The 16,563-nt window shown below is 44.3% G+C and overlaps 1 protein-coding gene across 2 annotated transcripts in view; it reads right to left on the bottom strand.

Moving 5' to 3' along the window:
* Nucleotides 1–16,563, bottom strand: part of HSD17B4 (hydroxysteroid 17-beta dehydrogenase 4) — an 82,401-nt gene that overhangs the window by 8,713 nt on the left and 57,125 nt on the right. For both annotated transcript variants that reach the window (XM_084833935.1, XM_084833936.1), the window contains exons 18-22: nucleotides 16,259–16,328; nucleotides 13,722–13,828; nucleotides 12,388–12,474; nucleotides 7,856–7,948; nucleotides 6,671–6,812 (exon numbers count right to left, since the gene is read on the bottom strand). In XM_084833935.1, coding sequence (XP_084690061.1) covers nucleotides 6,671–6,812; nucleotides 7,856–7,948; nucleotides 12,388–12,474; nucleotides 13,722–13,828; nucleotides 16,259–16,328 — 499 coding nt within the window. The remainder of the gene's footprint in view (nucleotides 1–6,670; nucleotides 6,813–7,855; nucleotides 7,949–12,387; nucleotides 12,475–13,721; nucleotides 13,829–16,258; nucleotides 16,329–16,563) is intronic.

The following is a 16,563-nucleotide window of genomic DNA, read 5'->3' as shown; positions in this document are numbered from 1 at the left end:
GTGGTGTAATGCAAGTTTTGAAAGGACTTATTTACATTACCCTTTCTTGGAGGCGGGAACTTTGCCACGTGGCTATACAACTAGACTCCCCTGCCCCCCGCTTTTAAAAGTAATTATTCCTTGATAATTTTGTGAAAAGTGCCCCTTCATGGAAATGTTATTATCCCAATGAAAAAATGGGATTGACTGATTTCCATACCGCCCAATAGCTGAAGCTCTCTGGGTGGTTCACAAAAATTAAAACCAAAGAGCACACAATAAAATAATATAAAATATATAAAACATTAAAACCACATTATAACAATACAACCAGAATAAAACCAGAATAAAACCAGAATAAAACCTAGCAGCAATGCAGGGATTTAAAATACAGATTTAAAACAGCAAAGCTAAAAGTCTAGAAAGCTAAAATGCCTGGGAAAATAAAAAGGTCTTCACCTGGCTCTGGAAGGAATACAATGTAGGTGCCAGGCGAACCTCACTAGGGAGCTCATTCCACAGCCGGGGTGCCACAGCAAAAAAGGCCCTCCTCCTAGTAGCCACCCACCTCACTTTCTTTGGCAGGGGCTCACGGAGAAGGGCTGCTGACGATGATCTTAAGGTCCAGGCAGGCACATATGGGAGGAGGCGATCCTTCAGATAACCTGGCCCCAAGCCGTTAAGGGCTTTGAATATTAATACCAACACTTTGAATCGGACCCAGAAACGGACTGGCAGCCAGTGCAGCTGGAAAAGTACTGGCGTAATATAAGCTTGCTGGCCAGTCCCTGTTAGCAATCTTGCTGCCCTATTTTGGACCACTGAAGTTTCCAGACCATTTTCAAAGCCAGCCCCATGTATCATTGCAGTAATCCAGACGAGAAGTTATCAGAGCATGGATAACTGTAGCTAGGCTATCTCTGTCCAGATAAGGGTGTAGTTGGTATACCAGCCTAAGCAGATAAAAAGTGCTCCATGCCACTGAGTTCACCTGTGCCTCAAGTGACAGTTCTGAATCCAAGAGCACCCCCCAAACTACAAATGTGATCCTTTAGGGGGACTGCAACCCCCTCCAGAACAGGTTGAATATCACCTAGCCGGGCAGACGAACCACCCACTAACAGTACCTCTGTCTTGTCTGGATTGAGTTTCAGTTTATTGGCCCTCATCCAGTCTATTACCGTGCCCAGGCACTGATTCAGAACAGCTACTGCATCACCTGGGTTTGATGAGAAAGAGAGGTAGAGCTGGGTGTCATCCACATATTGATGGCACCTCAGTCCACACCTCCAGATAACCTCCCCCAGTGGTTTCATGTAGATGTTAAACAGCATGGGGGATAAAACAGAGCCCTGTGGAACCCCATGGCACAATTGCCATGGCACAGAGCAATAATCCCCCAGCACCACCTTCTGGAATCAGCCATCCAATAAGGAGCAGAACCACTGCAGTGCAGTGCCTCCAACTCCCAACGCAGACAACCTATCCAGAAGGATACCATGGTAGATGGTATCGAAAACCACTGAGAAGTCCAGGAGAATCAACAGGGTCGCACTCTCCCTGTCCCTCTCCCTGGGATAAGGCAAGTACCCATTTTATAGTGCAGAGTTGACTTGGTGTAGTGACCACGACTATGAGCAAGTGAACTAAGAAATCCTTAATTCAGATTTCAGTTCACAGAAGAACACAGTAGGTGCCCTTAAGTAGGCAGCTTTCCTCTCTGAAAGCCATCTGTAGCATGGGATAACACTGGCCAACCATATGGGGTTGTTGTATGACTGAGGCTGCAATCCTATACATACTTACCTAGAAGTTAAGTTCCACTGAATGCAGTGGGATTGACTTCTGAGTAGACCAGCATTGGATTGCGCTGTTAGCAATTTGAACCTCTGAAAAGTGCTATATAAATTCAAGTGCTAAATAGCCTTGCTTTTATTGCCACATGGGGGCTTTTTTCATAAGAACAGTTTACCATGACAGAAATATGCCCCTGCTTTAAATGGGGCAGGGGATGGCAGGGAGCAATGAATTGTCCTGATATGATCTCAAATGCATTCCATGCAGTCTATAAAGGAAATCTTATTGTTATTTAAATAAGCTGTTAAACCTTTATGCAGACGAATTCCCAGTTCCATTGCAAATATTAATTCTAGTTCACATATCCCAGCTGCTGAAGGATAGTAACGAAATGAAGAGGCTGGCATGCTATGGAATGATACAAGGGAGGAGGTTATAGTCAATTGCACAAAGCAATAAAAGCTTTTTTGGCACTTGCGAATTTGGGAAGAATGAAATTATTGGCCGTGTCAACCAGAACTGCAAATCATTTCCTTAAGGGCTGCTTCTCAACATTTTTTTTTCCTTCTGACATTCAGCCCAAGGACATTCAATGAAGACGCCAGAGTTTCAGTCATCACCCACAATAGCAATGAGCTGCAGGGGCCCAGAATGCTGCTAGTGCTGTCAACAGCCGCAGACAGCACAACAGCAGAAAGGGGGGAGAAGCGGCAAGTGGAAAGACCAGGGGCCCAGGCAAGCCCATCTGGGATGCAAATTTAACAATGGAAAGAGGCCTGGCAGGTAGGCCGGGAGAACCAGAGATGCTGTCAAGCAATAGCCTGGCAGACTGAAATCCAGCAGCACACTATAGGACAAGAGGCCCAAAGGGGAGAACAGGATGAAGGAGAGAGTGAGAAGTCAGAAGCCCAACATCATCAGTGTTAACTAAAGGCTTGCGGGGGACGGATGTTTGTTGGTCTTCTTAGTTAAAAATGCCAAAATCGAATCAGATTAGGGGGAACGTTTCTAAGAATAAACCTAAAATCAGGTTTAGTTAGCTGCCATTTGTCCCTCAAAGCCCTGGTATGTATTTACCTTTTCAAGATGATGGGCAGCATCCAATACTACCGCTGCTCTTCTACTTGTTCTGATCCGTCTGCGGTACCAACTGCTAGTGCAAGGAGGAGTTAGCGCTTCCCAAAGCAATCCCAGAAATGGTTGTTTCCAGACTGGGATAGGTCAATGGAGCTCTCTTCTGTGAGCTCTGCTGACCTGCTCCGGTCTGGAAATGAGCATTTCTGCTCATTTCCAGTTGCTTTAAGAACCTCTAGCTCTCCATTGCACTACTGGTGGTTCCCACCGGCACGCAAAAAGCACTGAATACTGCCCAATGTTTATGGCTATGAAAAGTGGAAAGAGAAACTGCTAGCAATTCATGTTTGATGCAGGAATCATGCTGTGATATTCAGTGTGGAAAAAAGGCCTGAACTCAAGGCACATAACAAGGTCTTGGACAGTCTATATCAAGTGTGGCCAACAGTGTTTGCTTCCTATGGCAGAGTCACTGCCTGTGCAGCTACTTTCTTCTTCCACTATCCGATGAGAGTTGTTGACCTAGATGGCTTCAGCATACGAGGCTTTGGATTTTAAAACAGAAGGAAACAGATCAGAAGCCAGGGGTCTTTCCGTGGACATTTTTTGCTTACCTCTTGATGTTAAGGTAGAGAAATTCCCAGTGCTCTTTATTTTTGATGACTTGCTGACATAGAAGAACAATTCCAAAAAAGATTTTCTTTTTCTTCAAGTTTACTTTTAACATTTAAAAAAACTTCTTCTAGGAGACTTTATACAGACTGGTTTCAGGTAAAAAGTCTCAAGCTCCCTTAAGCAAAGCCTTCCTCTGGAAAAAGGAGAATCTGCTAGACGGGTTAGATTCCCTTTGCTTCTGGGTCGACCAACAAAACTGTAAGTCCTTATTTAGTTGTTTGTAATTGTGTTTCTGTATTGAAATTCCTCTTGGTATCATTCATTGATTGCTGATAACTGGAATTTTTGACTTTATGTATTTTATTTTCCTTGTATTCTTCAGCAGAGTATGTCAAATTTCTGGGCTGGTTATGATCCATGAAAATCTAAAAAGTACAAGCTTAAAAAATATACTAAGGGCACAATCCTTTGTTGATAGTTGGCAGCCTCCGAACTTGGAGGGTGCTGAGTATCCTAATGCAGAGGAGCCAGAGCATGGAGGGGATCCTCACCTCCACGCTCTGGCTGCCCTGCATTTTTGCTAGATGGGTGATTTCATAGTGCTTTGGAGCGGGAGGGAAGGAGGCTAGGGCAAACACTGGAAACTGCGTAAGGCAGCTTCTCTGGTCTCCTTCCCTCCCCGCTTGTGGGACTGACCTCTTTCCCCCCGTCTTCGCACTCACATTTCTGAGCGTGGAGAGGTAGGCAGTGCGGTTCCTCTGAGCTCCGAGAGAGAGAGGCAGCGTGGTTTACTGGCTCGGAGGCCAAACAATCCTATGGCCCCCCAGACACTGGCTAGGGGCCATGGGATTGCTCTCTAACAGGTTTTACTGAGAAAGTAGAACTTCCTTTACTTTCTGTATGCTGCCCTGAGATCTTAAGGATATAGAGCAGGATATAAATGTAATTAATTAATTAATTGGCATGTCAAATATATTCCTAAGCAATAAAATCTTCTACCACTAAGTCAGGTCCCTTGATTTCTTCTGTCTCTAGACTGCTCTGTAGTAAGATGAAACAGGACCCTGGCGCTAAAGGGCACAGATTTTCAATGTGCACATTTCATATATTTGGCTTTTTGATCGTAGCGCTTGCAAGAGTCTAACGTAACACAGAATAATGTAATAATGTGGAACAGTTACAGATAAAAACACAGTTGCCGCTAAGAGTAACGATATTGTACAATCTAGCACTATACAGTCATCAGAACAGAGGATGATGATGACAACGACAGGAGTAAGGTAGAAGAGGGTATTTACATAGATGGGTCCTTAAAGGCTACTACTGTAGAACTTGCTGTCCAGTACTATTGGGTGTGTGAGTGGGGGGGGGGAATCTTGGCTGGATGTAAACTCAAGAATTTGAGTTTACATCCAGCTTTCTTTACAGCTCCTTGATGTAAAGTCAGAAGCCTGGTGCCAGCTGGTATTACACAGGGCCCTAATTATGTGATCAGGAGAATCCATGTTACAAGAGGCTCTTTAGCTACTGACTCTGTGTGGAGCAGAAATGTTTCCATAACCTTCCATGTGAGAGCCATAATGCAAGGCTGAATCCAATCTACTGAGATCTAATTCACTGTTCACAGCACAATGTAAGATTGAGTCTCCTATCCATCCCATCTCTTATTATATTAGATCTAAATTCTTAGGATTCCATCTCAAACCTAGATGACACTGCCAATTTTCATGCACCCTTTAAAAACACCAAAGTATTAAATTGGTTGGTTTTTTTCTTGTGAATCAAGTCCAAAGTCTTCAGTCATGTTTTGATTTGGAATTTCATTTCTGCAGACACAGATGTGTGTTACTCAAATAGCAGAACTCTTGTCCTCAAAACAAAACTATACATAAGATCAGGGCTGGCCCAATACATCTGGCTGCCTGAGACAGGTAATATGCCTCCGCACCACACCGCCCCCCAATTCCAAGCAAATAAGCCAACAAGACTGACAGATGATTCTTCCTTCGACACTGGTGATGGGACAGCCCCACCCCCTGCACCACACCTGAGGATAGAAGGGGAGTTCAGGGGGTTCAGGACAGGTTGCATGACAGAGATGGGGAACCTTTGGCTAATGGCCCAACCTTGGCCCACAAGGGTCCCCTTTCTGGTCCATGGCACACCCCTGGCCATGCTCCTCCCCAACATGATCTTTAACCCCATTGCATTGGGCTGGACAAGGAGTTTTAAATCTTGCCGCCCAGCATGCCACGATGAGGATCAAAATAGGGCCCTCTCCATTCTTCAGCTAATCTGTACCGATCAGCTGAGGAACAGAGAGGACCCGATTTTCATCCCCATTGTGGCATGATGGACGGAGAGGTTTAGCACCTCCCAACCAACATACTGCAATGGGAATAAAAATACCTCACCAGTCTGCATGGATCCACTTGGGGGGGGGGTGTCAAGAATGGTGTGTGCACACATGCAAGGAAGTGGGGTGGTCCTGCCCACATCCACTCTTGTCATGCAGCTCGAGAGGTTTCCTGGGTGGCAATCCAGCCCTCGGGCTGAGAAAGGTTCCTCACCCCTGCTGTATGTGGAATACACAGTTTTGTCCTCCAACTCCATGCCACCACTCTGAGCATCTGCCACCTGAGGCAGCTGCCTCAATCTGCCTACTGGTAGGACTGGCCATATGAAACTATTTTACAGCAGACATCTGTTTGCAAAAGAGGCAATAACTCAGTGTCTTAAAGTGACAAGCATGAAGAAGTAAAACTGATGCATTTTTTTTCAAGAGAGAAGAGACAAGAGAATTAGCATTATTCTTTTGAGTGTTCAATGCACTTTATACACGTTACTGTGACCTTCTGAAAAACCTGTATTTATTACCCTCATATCGCAGTGGAAATGAAGGGTTAGGTAGCTTCAGCCCTACCTAACAACACGTAGTGATTTGATGAAATTTGAACTAGGACTTCCCAATTCTTTTCTTAGCCACCACACCTCACTACCACTCAGAAAACAGGATTACTAGCTATGCTCTAATGCTAAAACCCTATTTTAATGCTTCAGGTCCTACTATATAATCAAATATACCTCCATGGAATTAAAAAAGTGAACACTGAGTTGTTGCAGGGCTTAGAACAAATATAGCGTCTCTTACTTCATTAGAGGATGCAGGAAGGCATTCCATAAATTAATTAAACCTGGGACTTACTCCACTGCACTGCAGTCTTTTTGTCCTTAGTGATGTTCCATTGGAATACAGCATTTACTTTCTTCACCAGCTGATTTCCAACCTCTTTGATGCGACGACCGATTTCTTCAAACACAAGGTCACTCTGCAACCCTGTTGGGGCCTAATAGAGAAATGAATGACTCTTGACGGGGGGTTCCACACCAGAAACCACAACCTGCGATTCATGACCTCATGCACAGCCATTCAGAATTCCAGCCTCCTGCTTTATATAATATTTTCTGGTCCTTTGTTGGGGTGTCATGGGCAAAAGTAAGCAACCCCTTTTTCTTTTGGTTTTGCTTATTCTTTGCCTGTGACACCTCAACAAAGCGTTACTGCACTTTTGATATGCTGCTATACTTTCTGATACAAAGATGGAAAGGACTGGGGTACCGACAGCTTTCTAGGCAAAAGACTATGGGAAACATCTCTGCAGCTGAACTTCATGCCAATCACACAGCTGCAAAAGATACTCCACAACCAGCCATGGGATGTGCTCATAATGGGGAGTATCCAATACAGCCGCTGGTTCTGTTGTGCTCGTGAGTGCAACAGGAACTAGCACTTCCTAAAGGAACCCCAGAAATTAGCAGAAACACCTGTTTCCAGAATGCGACTGGTTGGTGGAGCGCCGCTGACCTGTGCCATTCCAGAAACGAGTGTTTCTGCTTGCTTCGAGAACTGCTAGGTTCCCATGGTACTAGCAATAGGTCCTGCTAGTGTGTGGGCAGTACTGGATACCACCCATTATGTTTAGGTGGTGTGACAAGCAGTGAATAAAATTAAGCCATCTAGGAAGCTGAAAGATACAAGTTATTCCTCCCGCCCACCAACAGCACATTTCATTTCATTTGTCTACTGAAATCTGAGACGTGTGGAGGTTGCCTGACTGGGTGCTCAGCAAAATGTCTAGTGATCAGAGGAGAGTGGCTTCAGCGGCCAGCGTAAGCCTCCTGATGACCTGACAAAGGCAGAGTTTACGCAAAAGAAGCACATGCATGCCAACTGACTAGATTTAAATAGGCCATAGAAGTTGCCTTTTTGGAAGAAAGAATTTGGTCACAATGCAAACATTTATTATAAATATACGTTGCTGTCATTAGTGCAGACTGTACACAACTTTGGAGTCTTGTCATACAAAGGAGCCACTCGTGCTGTCCCTACTTTAGCTGAAGGCTCCTTAGCTGAAGGCTGGTCAGCAGATGATGTCAGATCCACATATGCTCCTGTAATCGCAATTTTCCCAGTCTCTTTGACCTGTAAAAAAGAATAATAAATTATCACACTGTGAGCGGGTTTCTGTCCAACATGAACACCAGAATTATAACCAGCACAGTAGCTGCATTTTACAACAACTGTGAAATCTTCTTTGCATCTCAAATCACACCGTTCAAGGTGGCAAACAAAAGAACAATGTAAGGGAAGAGAACGATTGAAATAGTTAGAAATCATTAAAGGAAACTGTCTTAAAGCCAGAACAATAGTGCTTGCATCTTTTCATGAAGAAATTCAAGAATGATTTAATGAAAGAAAATCTACGAACAATTAGTGACAATGTCCCAGCGGGTAGAAAGCACAAGAGCAGGAAAGAAAGAAGCGGTTCCAGTCACTTTATATAGTGTATTCTATGCAGATTTATCAAGGAAAGGGCTGCACATTTTAACTAAGCATACTATGGTTGGAACAAACATCAAGGCTGCCAATGTTTAACAAGCCGCATCCATTCAAGTGCATGAGCATGTGTTGTTTGTGCATTTCAATAAAGAAAATGTTCTATTTATGGTTTTAAAAATATTTATTTATTTATTTATTTCTAAAGCTCTTGGGCAATCGTCATTCTCAACTTGCCTATTTCTTTGGGTGGTTAATAAAGTAAGGAAAGGAAAACCATTTCAGAAAAACAAATGACAGAATGAGAAAAAAAGGATGGGTAGGGGGAAGATAGCAAGGGACTCAAAGCCGGGGGCAGTATCAGAAACCTCTATTTACACACATTTTAAGAGATGCTAACAAAGTCTGAGTGCCCCTTTTAAAAAAAAGAGGGGGGCAAGAAGAGACAGAGACTCAAGCACATTCCACACAAGCTTTTGAACAGCTAGTTCTTCTTTCTAGATTCCCAACCCATGTGTTTAACAAGAACCTATGAGACAGGGTAAACTCTTGGGAGCAAAGGAACTGGAATAATTTTCAGGTACTTTGAAGACAGATGGGATGGGGAGGGACCACAGCTCAGTGACAGAGCAAATGGCTTTACATGCCAAATGTTCCAGGCTCAACCGCTGGCATCTCCAATTTAAACAGGGTCAGGTAGCAAGTGATAGGAAAGTATTACTGCATACGGCCTTGGAGTGCTGGTCTTAGCCAGAGTAGGCAATATTATGCTAGATGGACAAATTGCCTGACCTGGTGCAAGGCAACTTCTTAACGCTCATCTGTGTGTCTTCCCAGATGTCTTTCATAAGGTACTATTGTTTCACCATTCCATCCTGAACATCTCATAGAATCATAGTAGGGTTGGAAGGGGCCTACAAGACCATCGAGTCCAACCCCCTGCTCAATGCAGGAATCCAAGTCACAGCATCCCTGACAGATGGCTGTCCAGCCTCGTCTTGAATGCCTCCAGTGTGGGAGAGCCCAATCTCCATTGTAGGTGGCCCAGTCGGGCCACACACAGTCATGGTTGGGAACACTATTTTGTGCATTTTTCCATAGGGGCGAAAGGTCAATTTTTGGGGCATAGCTAGGCTTCCCCTTGTCTGATCTGCCCCACATTGCATATTGATAACTATGTAATTTTCCAGCGGATTAGCTAGCTTATTATGGGATGCTATTGGAAAAAGGATTTGCCTCTCATGTAGGGCCTCATGGATGGAAGTTAGCATTGCACTTTGAGACACAAGTCCGTGGGGAGTTCTTCTATTGCATAGCCTACGGTAGAACATTTTTTTGAGTGTGAAAATCAAGAAAAAAGAGTGAAAAGGTGTGACCAACCACCTGTCTTGAGAAATATGGATGGAAAGCTGCCAAATTTGCCAGGCTGGGAGAGCATGGGTTAACCAGCAGGGAAGTTGAAATCCAGCAAGATCAGTAAGGATTAGGGTAGATATGACCTTCCAACCCCCCGCATTTGTTTGTATTGAGAGAAGTTGGTTGTAGCCTTCGGAATGTTTGCACTGAGCAAACTGGCATGCAGTGGGGGGGTGGATTTAAAGGGGTCCTTTGGGGCCCATAGCAGAGCAGCTTGGTCCAGGTCTATCAATCAAGGTTCAAGGCAGTGAGAGGGAATTACAGGGGCTGCGCCCTGCCCCTGCAGAAGGCTGGTTGATTCACATTTAAATCCGTGCGGCCATGTAACAATGTATTTGGGCTGGGGGGGGGGTGTATGTGTGGGGGATTTGCAAACAGATGAATTCTTAAGTGTATGTGTGCGTGTTTGTATATAGCGCTTGGTGTGGGTGGATTCTATCCCTAATATAAATCCTTTTCAATTTATGGTGCTGCAACTAAAGATGACTTCTTCTTCTTCTTGTGACAGAATACACATTGGCATTATTTGCTTGCGTGTGCCAAGTGCTTTTAAATGATGGGATATATACAGCAATCCTATGTATGTCTACTCAGAAGTAAGTCTCCCTGAATCCAATGGTACTTACTCCCATGTAAGCATTTGTATGAAATGGGTTTCTCTCCTCCCCCCCCCCGTTGCTTTCAATAAGCGGGCTGTGCCACAAACTGTTTTTATGGGCACTTCTCCTGCCAAGTCAGCACTGCCCCCTCATGCCTGAGGGAAAACAGCTGAGGGAAAGCCAGCAGCACAAGGGTTAACGGTCTGGCATCCATAGCCAGCAGCCCATACCCCACTTCTCATTTGTTCCACCACCCCCTACCCTGCGTCACTGTCAGCATTAAGGGGGCTAACAGCTGGGGTGCTGGTTGGCACAGAGGAAGATATAGCAGGTATCACATACCAGACAGAGAGAGGAAAGCCAGCACCCAGCACAACCAAAAGTTAACAGTTTGGCCTGCACTGGGCTACAGCAGCACAGCAAGACGAACAGTTGCCCCAATAGCCTCCACCCCATTTGTACCTGCCTACAGGAGTGCAGGAATTAATTTGAGGCAGCCCCTGTCGCTAGCTGAAAATGGTATCGCCACACTGTTGATGTTAATAAGTTATAAGTGGCTGAGAATGCGTTTGTAGCGGCTTGTAATTAGCTGGGGGTGCATTTTCAGCTACCATGTATCAACTGATTGTTGAAGCCTCTAAGCTACTACAACGTGTACTACCCCTGCAGTATTATATGCTACTAGCAGCTTCTGCTGATGGCACAAGACTGGGAGAGCTGGGAAAAACAGGGAGAGGAACAAGAGGTTTAGGCTACAGGGGCTGCTAACCCCTGCAGTGGTGGTGCAGCCCAATGTGGGCCAAACTGTTACCCCTTGTATTGCTCGTTGCTGGCTTTCTCTCTGTATCCCACCTTCCTCTCTGCTAGCCAGCACTCCGGCTGATAACCCCTCCACTGCTACAGGACCATAGGCAGCTTGATCTTCAAGTACAGAGCAGGCTACAGAAGCAGACACCCAGAGATGCTTAATCAACATGAAATGAGGGGGCAACTCTAACGTGGCATGCATAATATCTCACAGGTCTGAGCAGTCAGGTTGTTGACTGATAGGTAGGTCCAAGAACCCCGTGGTTCAACAGTCGCCAATGGGCTCCTGCCCTTCGTCACTTGCCACACATGTGCTGGTCCCTTTGCCCAAGATGGGTTCTGCTTTGAAAAGCAGCCAGCTTTATGGTTGGAAAAATGATTTCCCAGCATTTGCGTATTCAGTTCAACCATAATTCACAAATCACCCTAGGTTTTGCCAGTGATACCTAATCACTAGCCATACCTGTATCAAAACCAGCACCTGATTCCTTCTTATTTTGGCATTCTGGGACAGCAGCCTTCACACAGCTACTAAAGCAGCCTTCCCCAACTTAGCACCCTCCAGATGTGTTGGACTACATCTCTGATCACCCCCAGCCAGCAAGTCCACCAGGGATGATGGGAGCTGTAATCCAGCACGTCTGGAGGGCACCAGGTTGGGGAAAGCTGTACTAAAGGAGGATTTTTAGGGCATCTACCATTTGGAGATATCCAACTATGTTTGGGAATTTTGCTTTGCATCTGATAAGATAATGGTCTGGGAGAAAGAGCGCATAATGAAATGCTGGGAGGGAGAAGCGACAGTAGATCCATATTGAGAGCTAGGGTATTGGGAATGGGAGTGGGGCCAGTGAGGTACCAAGTTAAACTGCATTTTTTAAAATATTGTAGACTGCTTTGAGTGCCTGTTTGTTCAAAATCAGGATAGAAATCCAAAGGATGAACAAAAACTATGACCAGAATGTGTACGCACACTTCATTAACCTGCCTCCTCCCCACAAGTTCTCTTTCTTATCCAGAACTCTCAGGGCGCTCTTTAAAGAAGTCTCAGGTCGAAAAACAAGTCTGGATATTTGGCACGAGAGCTTTGCCAGTGCTTCCCAGAAAGAAAAAAACAAACATGTATTTGCTGCACACAATTACATCGGCTTATTCCCCACTGAAATCTATGGGACCTATGCATGCACAACTGTATGCAGGATGAGACCCATTCTTATCACACTTCTTTCAAACAGCCCCAAGCTTTTACTTTATGGTTCTGACCTTGGTCTGAAAGTGAATCCTGTTTCCTTCCTTCCACATCTCTGTCAGCAAGGTTTGTCCTGGGAAAACTGGTTTCGCAAAACGAATCTGTCACAAGGAAAGATGAGAGAGGATTCTTTCTTTTCTTGCAGTTAAAACACAGCAAATATTAAAACGAATTTGCTCTGAGGGTTATCGCTACTATTCCCACATCCACTGTTAAGTACCATCATGTGAAAAAGATGCAGAAGTCAGAATAACACAAGTACTGCCACAACCACTAGCGAACGAGGAAGACAAGTCCACCAAGTCCCCTTGCTGTGGAGATTTTAACTGCTATCAAGCCAGCTGAGTGAGCGAAGAACAGTGTGGCAGCCCGGACCTCCTAACACAGACACTGATAACTGCGTGTGCCCAGATCTGATGAAGGGGATGGGTGCTTGTGAGGAGCGATTTGCCCTGCTGCAGAGGTCAAGGCAGGCAGAACCTGAGTAGACATTAGGTGTAGAGTGAGGAATTTGTTCCTTTGTTCTATGGTGGAAAATCAACATGTGTAAGTCCACCATAGCTGAGACTATACACAACTTCATTGAAACATGTTAGTAAGCTACCTTGGAATATGTAAACCATTTTTAGAATTCTTTGATGAAAAACAGGAAATAAATACTCTAACTAAAACAACTCAGAAAGCATCCCTATGGCCTCTAGACAGCACCTGAAGGGCCATAGGAAACCGGGGATTTCCTCTTCTGAGGCCATAGACAGAGCCATGACCTTGGAAGGGGAAGTCCCTGCTCAGATTCCCCCCCCACCACCCAGCTACTGCGGAAAGCTCTGGAATGGTTCCCTCTCCCAAGGTTGATGTCGCAACCTTCAGAGGAGAGGAAACAGACGTGTCAGGAGCAGGCAAATGGGAGGGGAGAGGCCATGGAGCTGCTGGATCCACAAGCCCCACTGCCCCAGTCCTTGCCTCCAGCAAGGCACTTGAATTAGATGGCCCAGAGGCCCATTTAACACTTAATGCTGTTCAGGAGGAACAGGAGGCAAACACGCATCTGTTGTTCCTTCCGCCCTCCCAGGCTCTCTTTCTAATGGGTATCAATCCAAATAGGATTCCTTAAAAAGGAAAATGTGATTCATTCAGGCTACACTCGAGACAGTTTAAAAAGTACATTAATAGTAAACAAATACCTATAGCATATATAAAGGGTGTCAGGAAACATCAAAAACACATGCCATTGTAGCACAATGGTTTATGTTTTCTGCATACAACTGTCTTTCAGACTTCAGAAAGTGCAATGAGGAAGTCTTCAACATTCAATGAACATAAACTATCCGCATGAAAACATACAAACCTTAATTGCTTTGAACATGGTCACATCATTATTTGCAAAGTGTTTCAAAACATGCCTGGCGGCAAATCCAAAAGAACAAAGTCCATGCAATATGGGCGTCTGAAAGCCTATTATGAGAATACAAATATAAGTGTTAAATTTCCAACTGAACATGCCTACATTTGGACATACGTTCCATGGATCACACAGACACATCGTATTTATCAAGCAATCTGTGTCACCAAAAGCACTGGGATAAGCAGAGACGGTTGGATAAAAGTACCACAGTACTGCACGCTCTGGTGACATCCAGAGTAGATTACTTATGGTGCAATCCTATGCATGTTTAGACAGAAAAAAGTCCTACAATTCCAAGCATGCCTCAACCAGTCATGGTGGCTGGCGGATACTGGGAGTTGTAGGACTTTTTCCTGTCTAAACACACATAGGATTGCATCCTTAGGGCGCAGTCCTATGGCCACTAAACAGCGGCTGGATGGCCATAGGATTGGTTGGTTCCCGGACAACTGCCTCCCCACTCCCTCCGACTTGTAGATGGCGTGGATTGTCCCGCCACTCCACGCTCAGAAGGGCAGCGTGGAGTGGGGGAAAGGGGACATTCCCGGTGGTGGGGCGGGGAGTTTATAAGTGCTGGTATGACACTTCCTGTGTCATCTGGCCTCCCCACCCTGTGTTCTGATGTCCAGCGGGTAGACAGATGAAATTAGCCGTCTAGCCATGAATACAGGGCGGCTGGAGCACGGAGGAGACAATCCCCTCTGCAATTCTCCTGCTGTGCATTGGATAGGCGGTCACCTCCAAGTTCAGGGGTGGCCCCCTCTCCGCATAGGATTGCTCTCTCCTTGTGCTATATGAAAGACTGCCTTTATAGAAAACGTCCAGTGGTTTAGAATATAGCAGCCAGGTAGTTAACTAGGAATCACAGGTCAAAATATATTTTGCTAGGGTTAAAAGATCTTCACTGGCTCACAGTTTGATTCCGGATACAATTCAAAGCGTTGGCCTTGACCTACAAAAAACTTGACATGGAGTATCTGAAGGAAAACATTCTCTCATACGAACCTCCCTACGCGTCTACTCCTTAAGATCAGCTGGATGTTTCCTGGGTGTTCCCATCTTTGGGGATTAGGTAAATGGCAACCAGAGAGAGCCTTGTAACTTCCCTGTTTATGGAATGTCTTTTTCAGGAACACTTGCAGAGTACCAATTTTATCATCTTTTTGACACCGGGGAACATTTTTATTTCCCCCTCTTTAGGTGCTTGATTTAATGGCTGTTTTTACAGCACTTTTGCTATTTCTCCATTTTATGTAATTTTGAGGATTTGGTTTAGTTTTATTATTGGATTATATGCTTCTTTTGATTATTGATAGCGACATTGCATGCTTTTACAACAGTTGAAATATAAATATTTTAAACAAAACAAATAAATAAGATTATTTGCAGCAGGAAACAAGCACATGGGGAAAACATAGCAAAAATGGATAAGATGGAATTTCAGATAACCGAGGTACAGAAAACCGAGGTAGAGATCAACCATAACCTTTGGCTGGGACAGAATAACCTTTTGCTCATTCTGTATGTACCTATATATAGATGCATATTATTTAAATATTTTTTTGATTTTGTGTTGGCACCGAAAATATTTGACATCAACTCCTATGAATTTGAATTGAAGTATTCTTTCATCCTTCTCTATGACCACCAATGCATTTTAAAATAGACAGAAAATATACTCAATAAACACATTAATACAACTAATGAAAGAATCTGTCCCTGGATTGTTTATCATGATGTCCAAATACAGAACTCCGGGTTGCTGAGGGACAAACAACCCAGAGTTTGATGGGTTCAAACTCCCCCAAGAACCCAGATTTCCAGGTTCGGATGTCACAGTAAACAAACCAGGGTCAGGGTGCCCCTTGCTTGTTTATCACAGCAGGAGCAGGCAGGCAGCCAGGAACCAGCACACATGCTCCGTCCTGCTCATTCACAGCTAACAAGGGTTTAAACCCTAGGCAGCCATGATGTGTGAATTGGGGCTATGGCTGGGATCCAAAGACCTGCACAACTATTTTAGTATGCCCAAGAGGACTTTGGGTTCTTGAACAGCAGCCCATACAGTGGCCTTCTCTAACCTGGCATGCACCAGATGTTGGACTACAACTTCCATCATCCCCAGCTAGCATGATCAATGGGAGCTGTAGTCCAACACACCTAGAGGGCGCCAGATCAAGAAGGCTGCCATACAGAAAAAGCACCTTTGACACCCTTTAATAACTTGCAATATTGATATTTGAAAAGGTCTAGAATGAAATGTATTGGTTTAGACCTCAAAATCATGGAAAAGCTAACTATCTTTCAAGAAAAGAAATTACCAGCTCCAATCTCAAATGCTCGGGAGATTTGATTCTTTTTTACTTTCAGGATACGTTCTCAAACCTTAATCACAATTGTAGAAAATACTGCTGAAGCAGAAAAAGCATTCACTGCTCCTATCAATGAAATAAAGTGAAAAGGGGTTCTTTCACACTTACCTCCAAGGGCAGCAAAACTAGGTTCAATATGTAAAGGGTTCCAATCCCCGCTAAGCCGATACAAAGCAGCCTACAGACCAAAAATAATAAAAGGATCCTTAAAAAAAAACCAAAAACCCAGTGCAACTTCTTTCTTGTGGACAAGAGCAGAATTATTTACAAATGTCTGTTCTTGCAACAAGATTTGTATCTTGCTTTTCCATATTAATTGGAAACATTCAAGCTGGTTAACATCATAAAGCATAAAACAATAAAGGAATCAATGTATTTTTTTTAAAACACAACAAATTGCAAAAAACAAAACA

Source organism: Heloderma suspectum, chromosome 2 (assembly GCF_057233095.1).
Source record: "Heloderma suspectum isolate Gila_16-S chromosome 2, 16-S_ref, whole genome shotgun sequence".
Taxonomy (NCBI): Eukaryota; Metazoa; Chordata; class Lepidosauria; order Squamata; family Helodermatidae; genus Heloderma; species Heloderma suspectum.
Note: the sequence above shows the minus strand (reverse complement) of the source record. Positions and strands in the feature narration are given on the sequence as shown.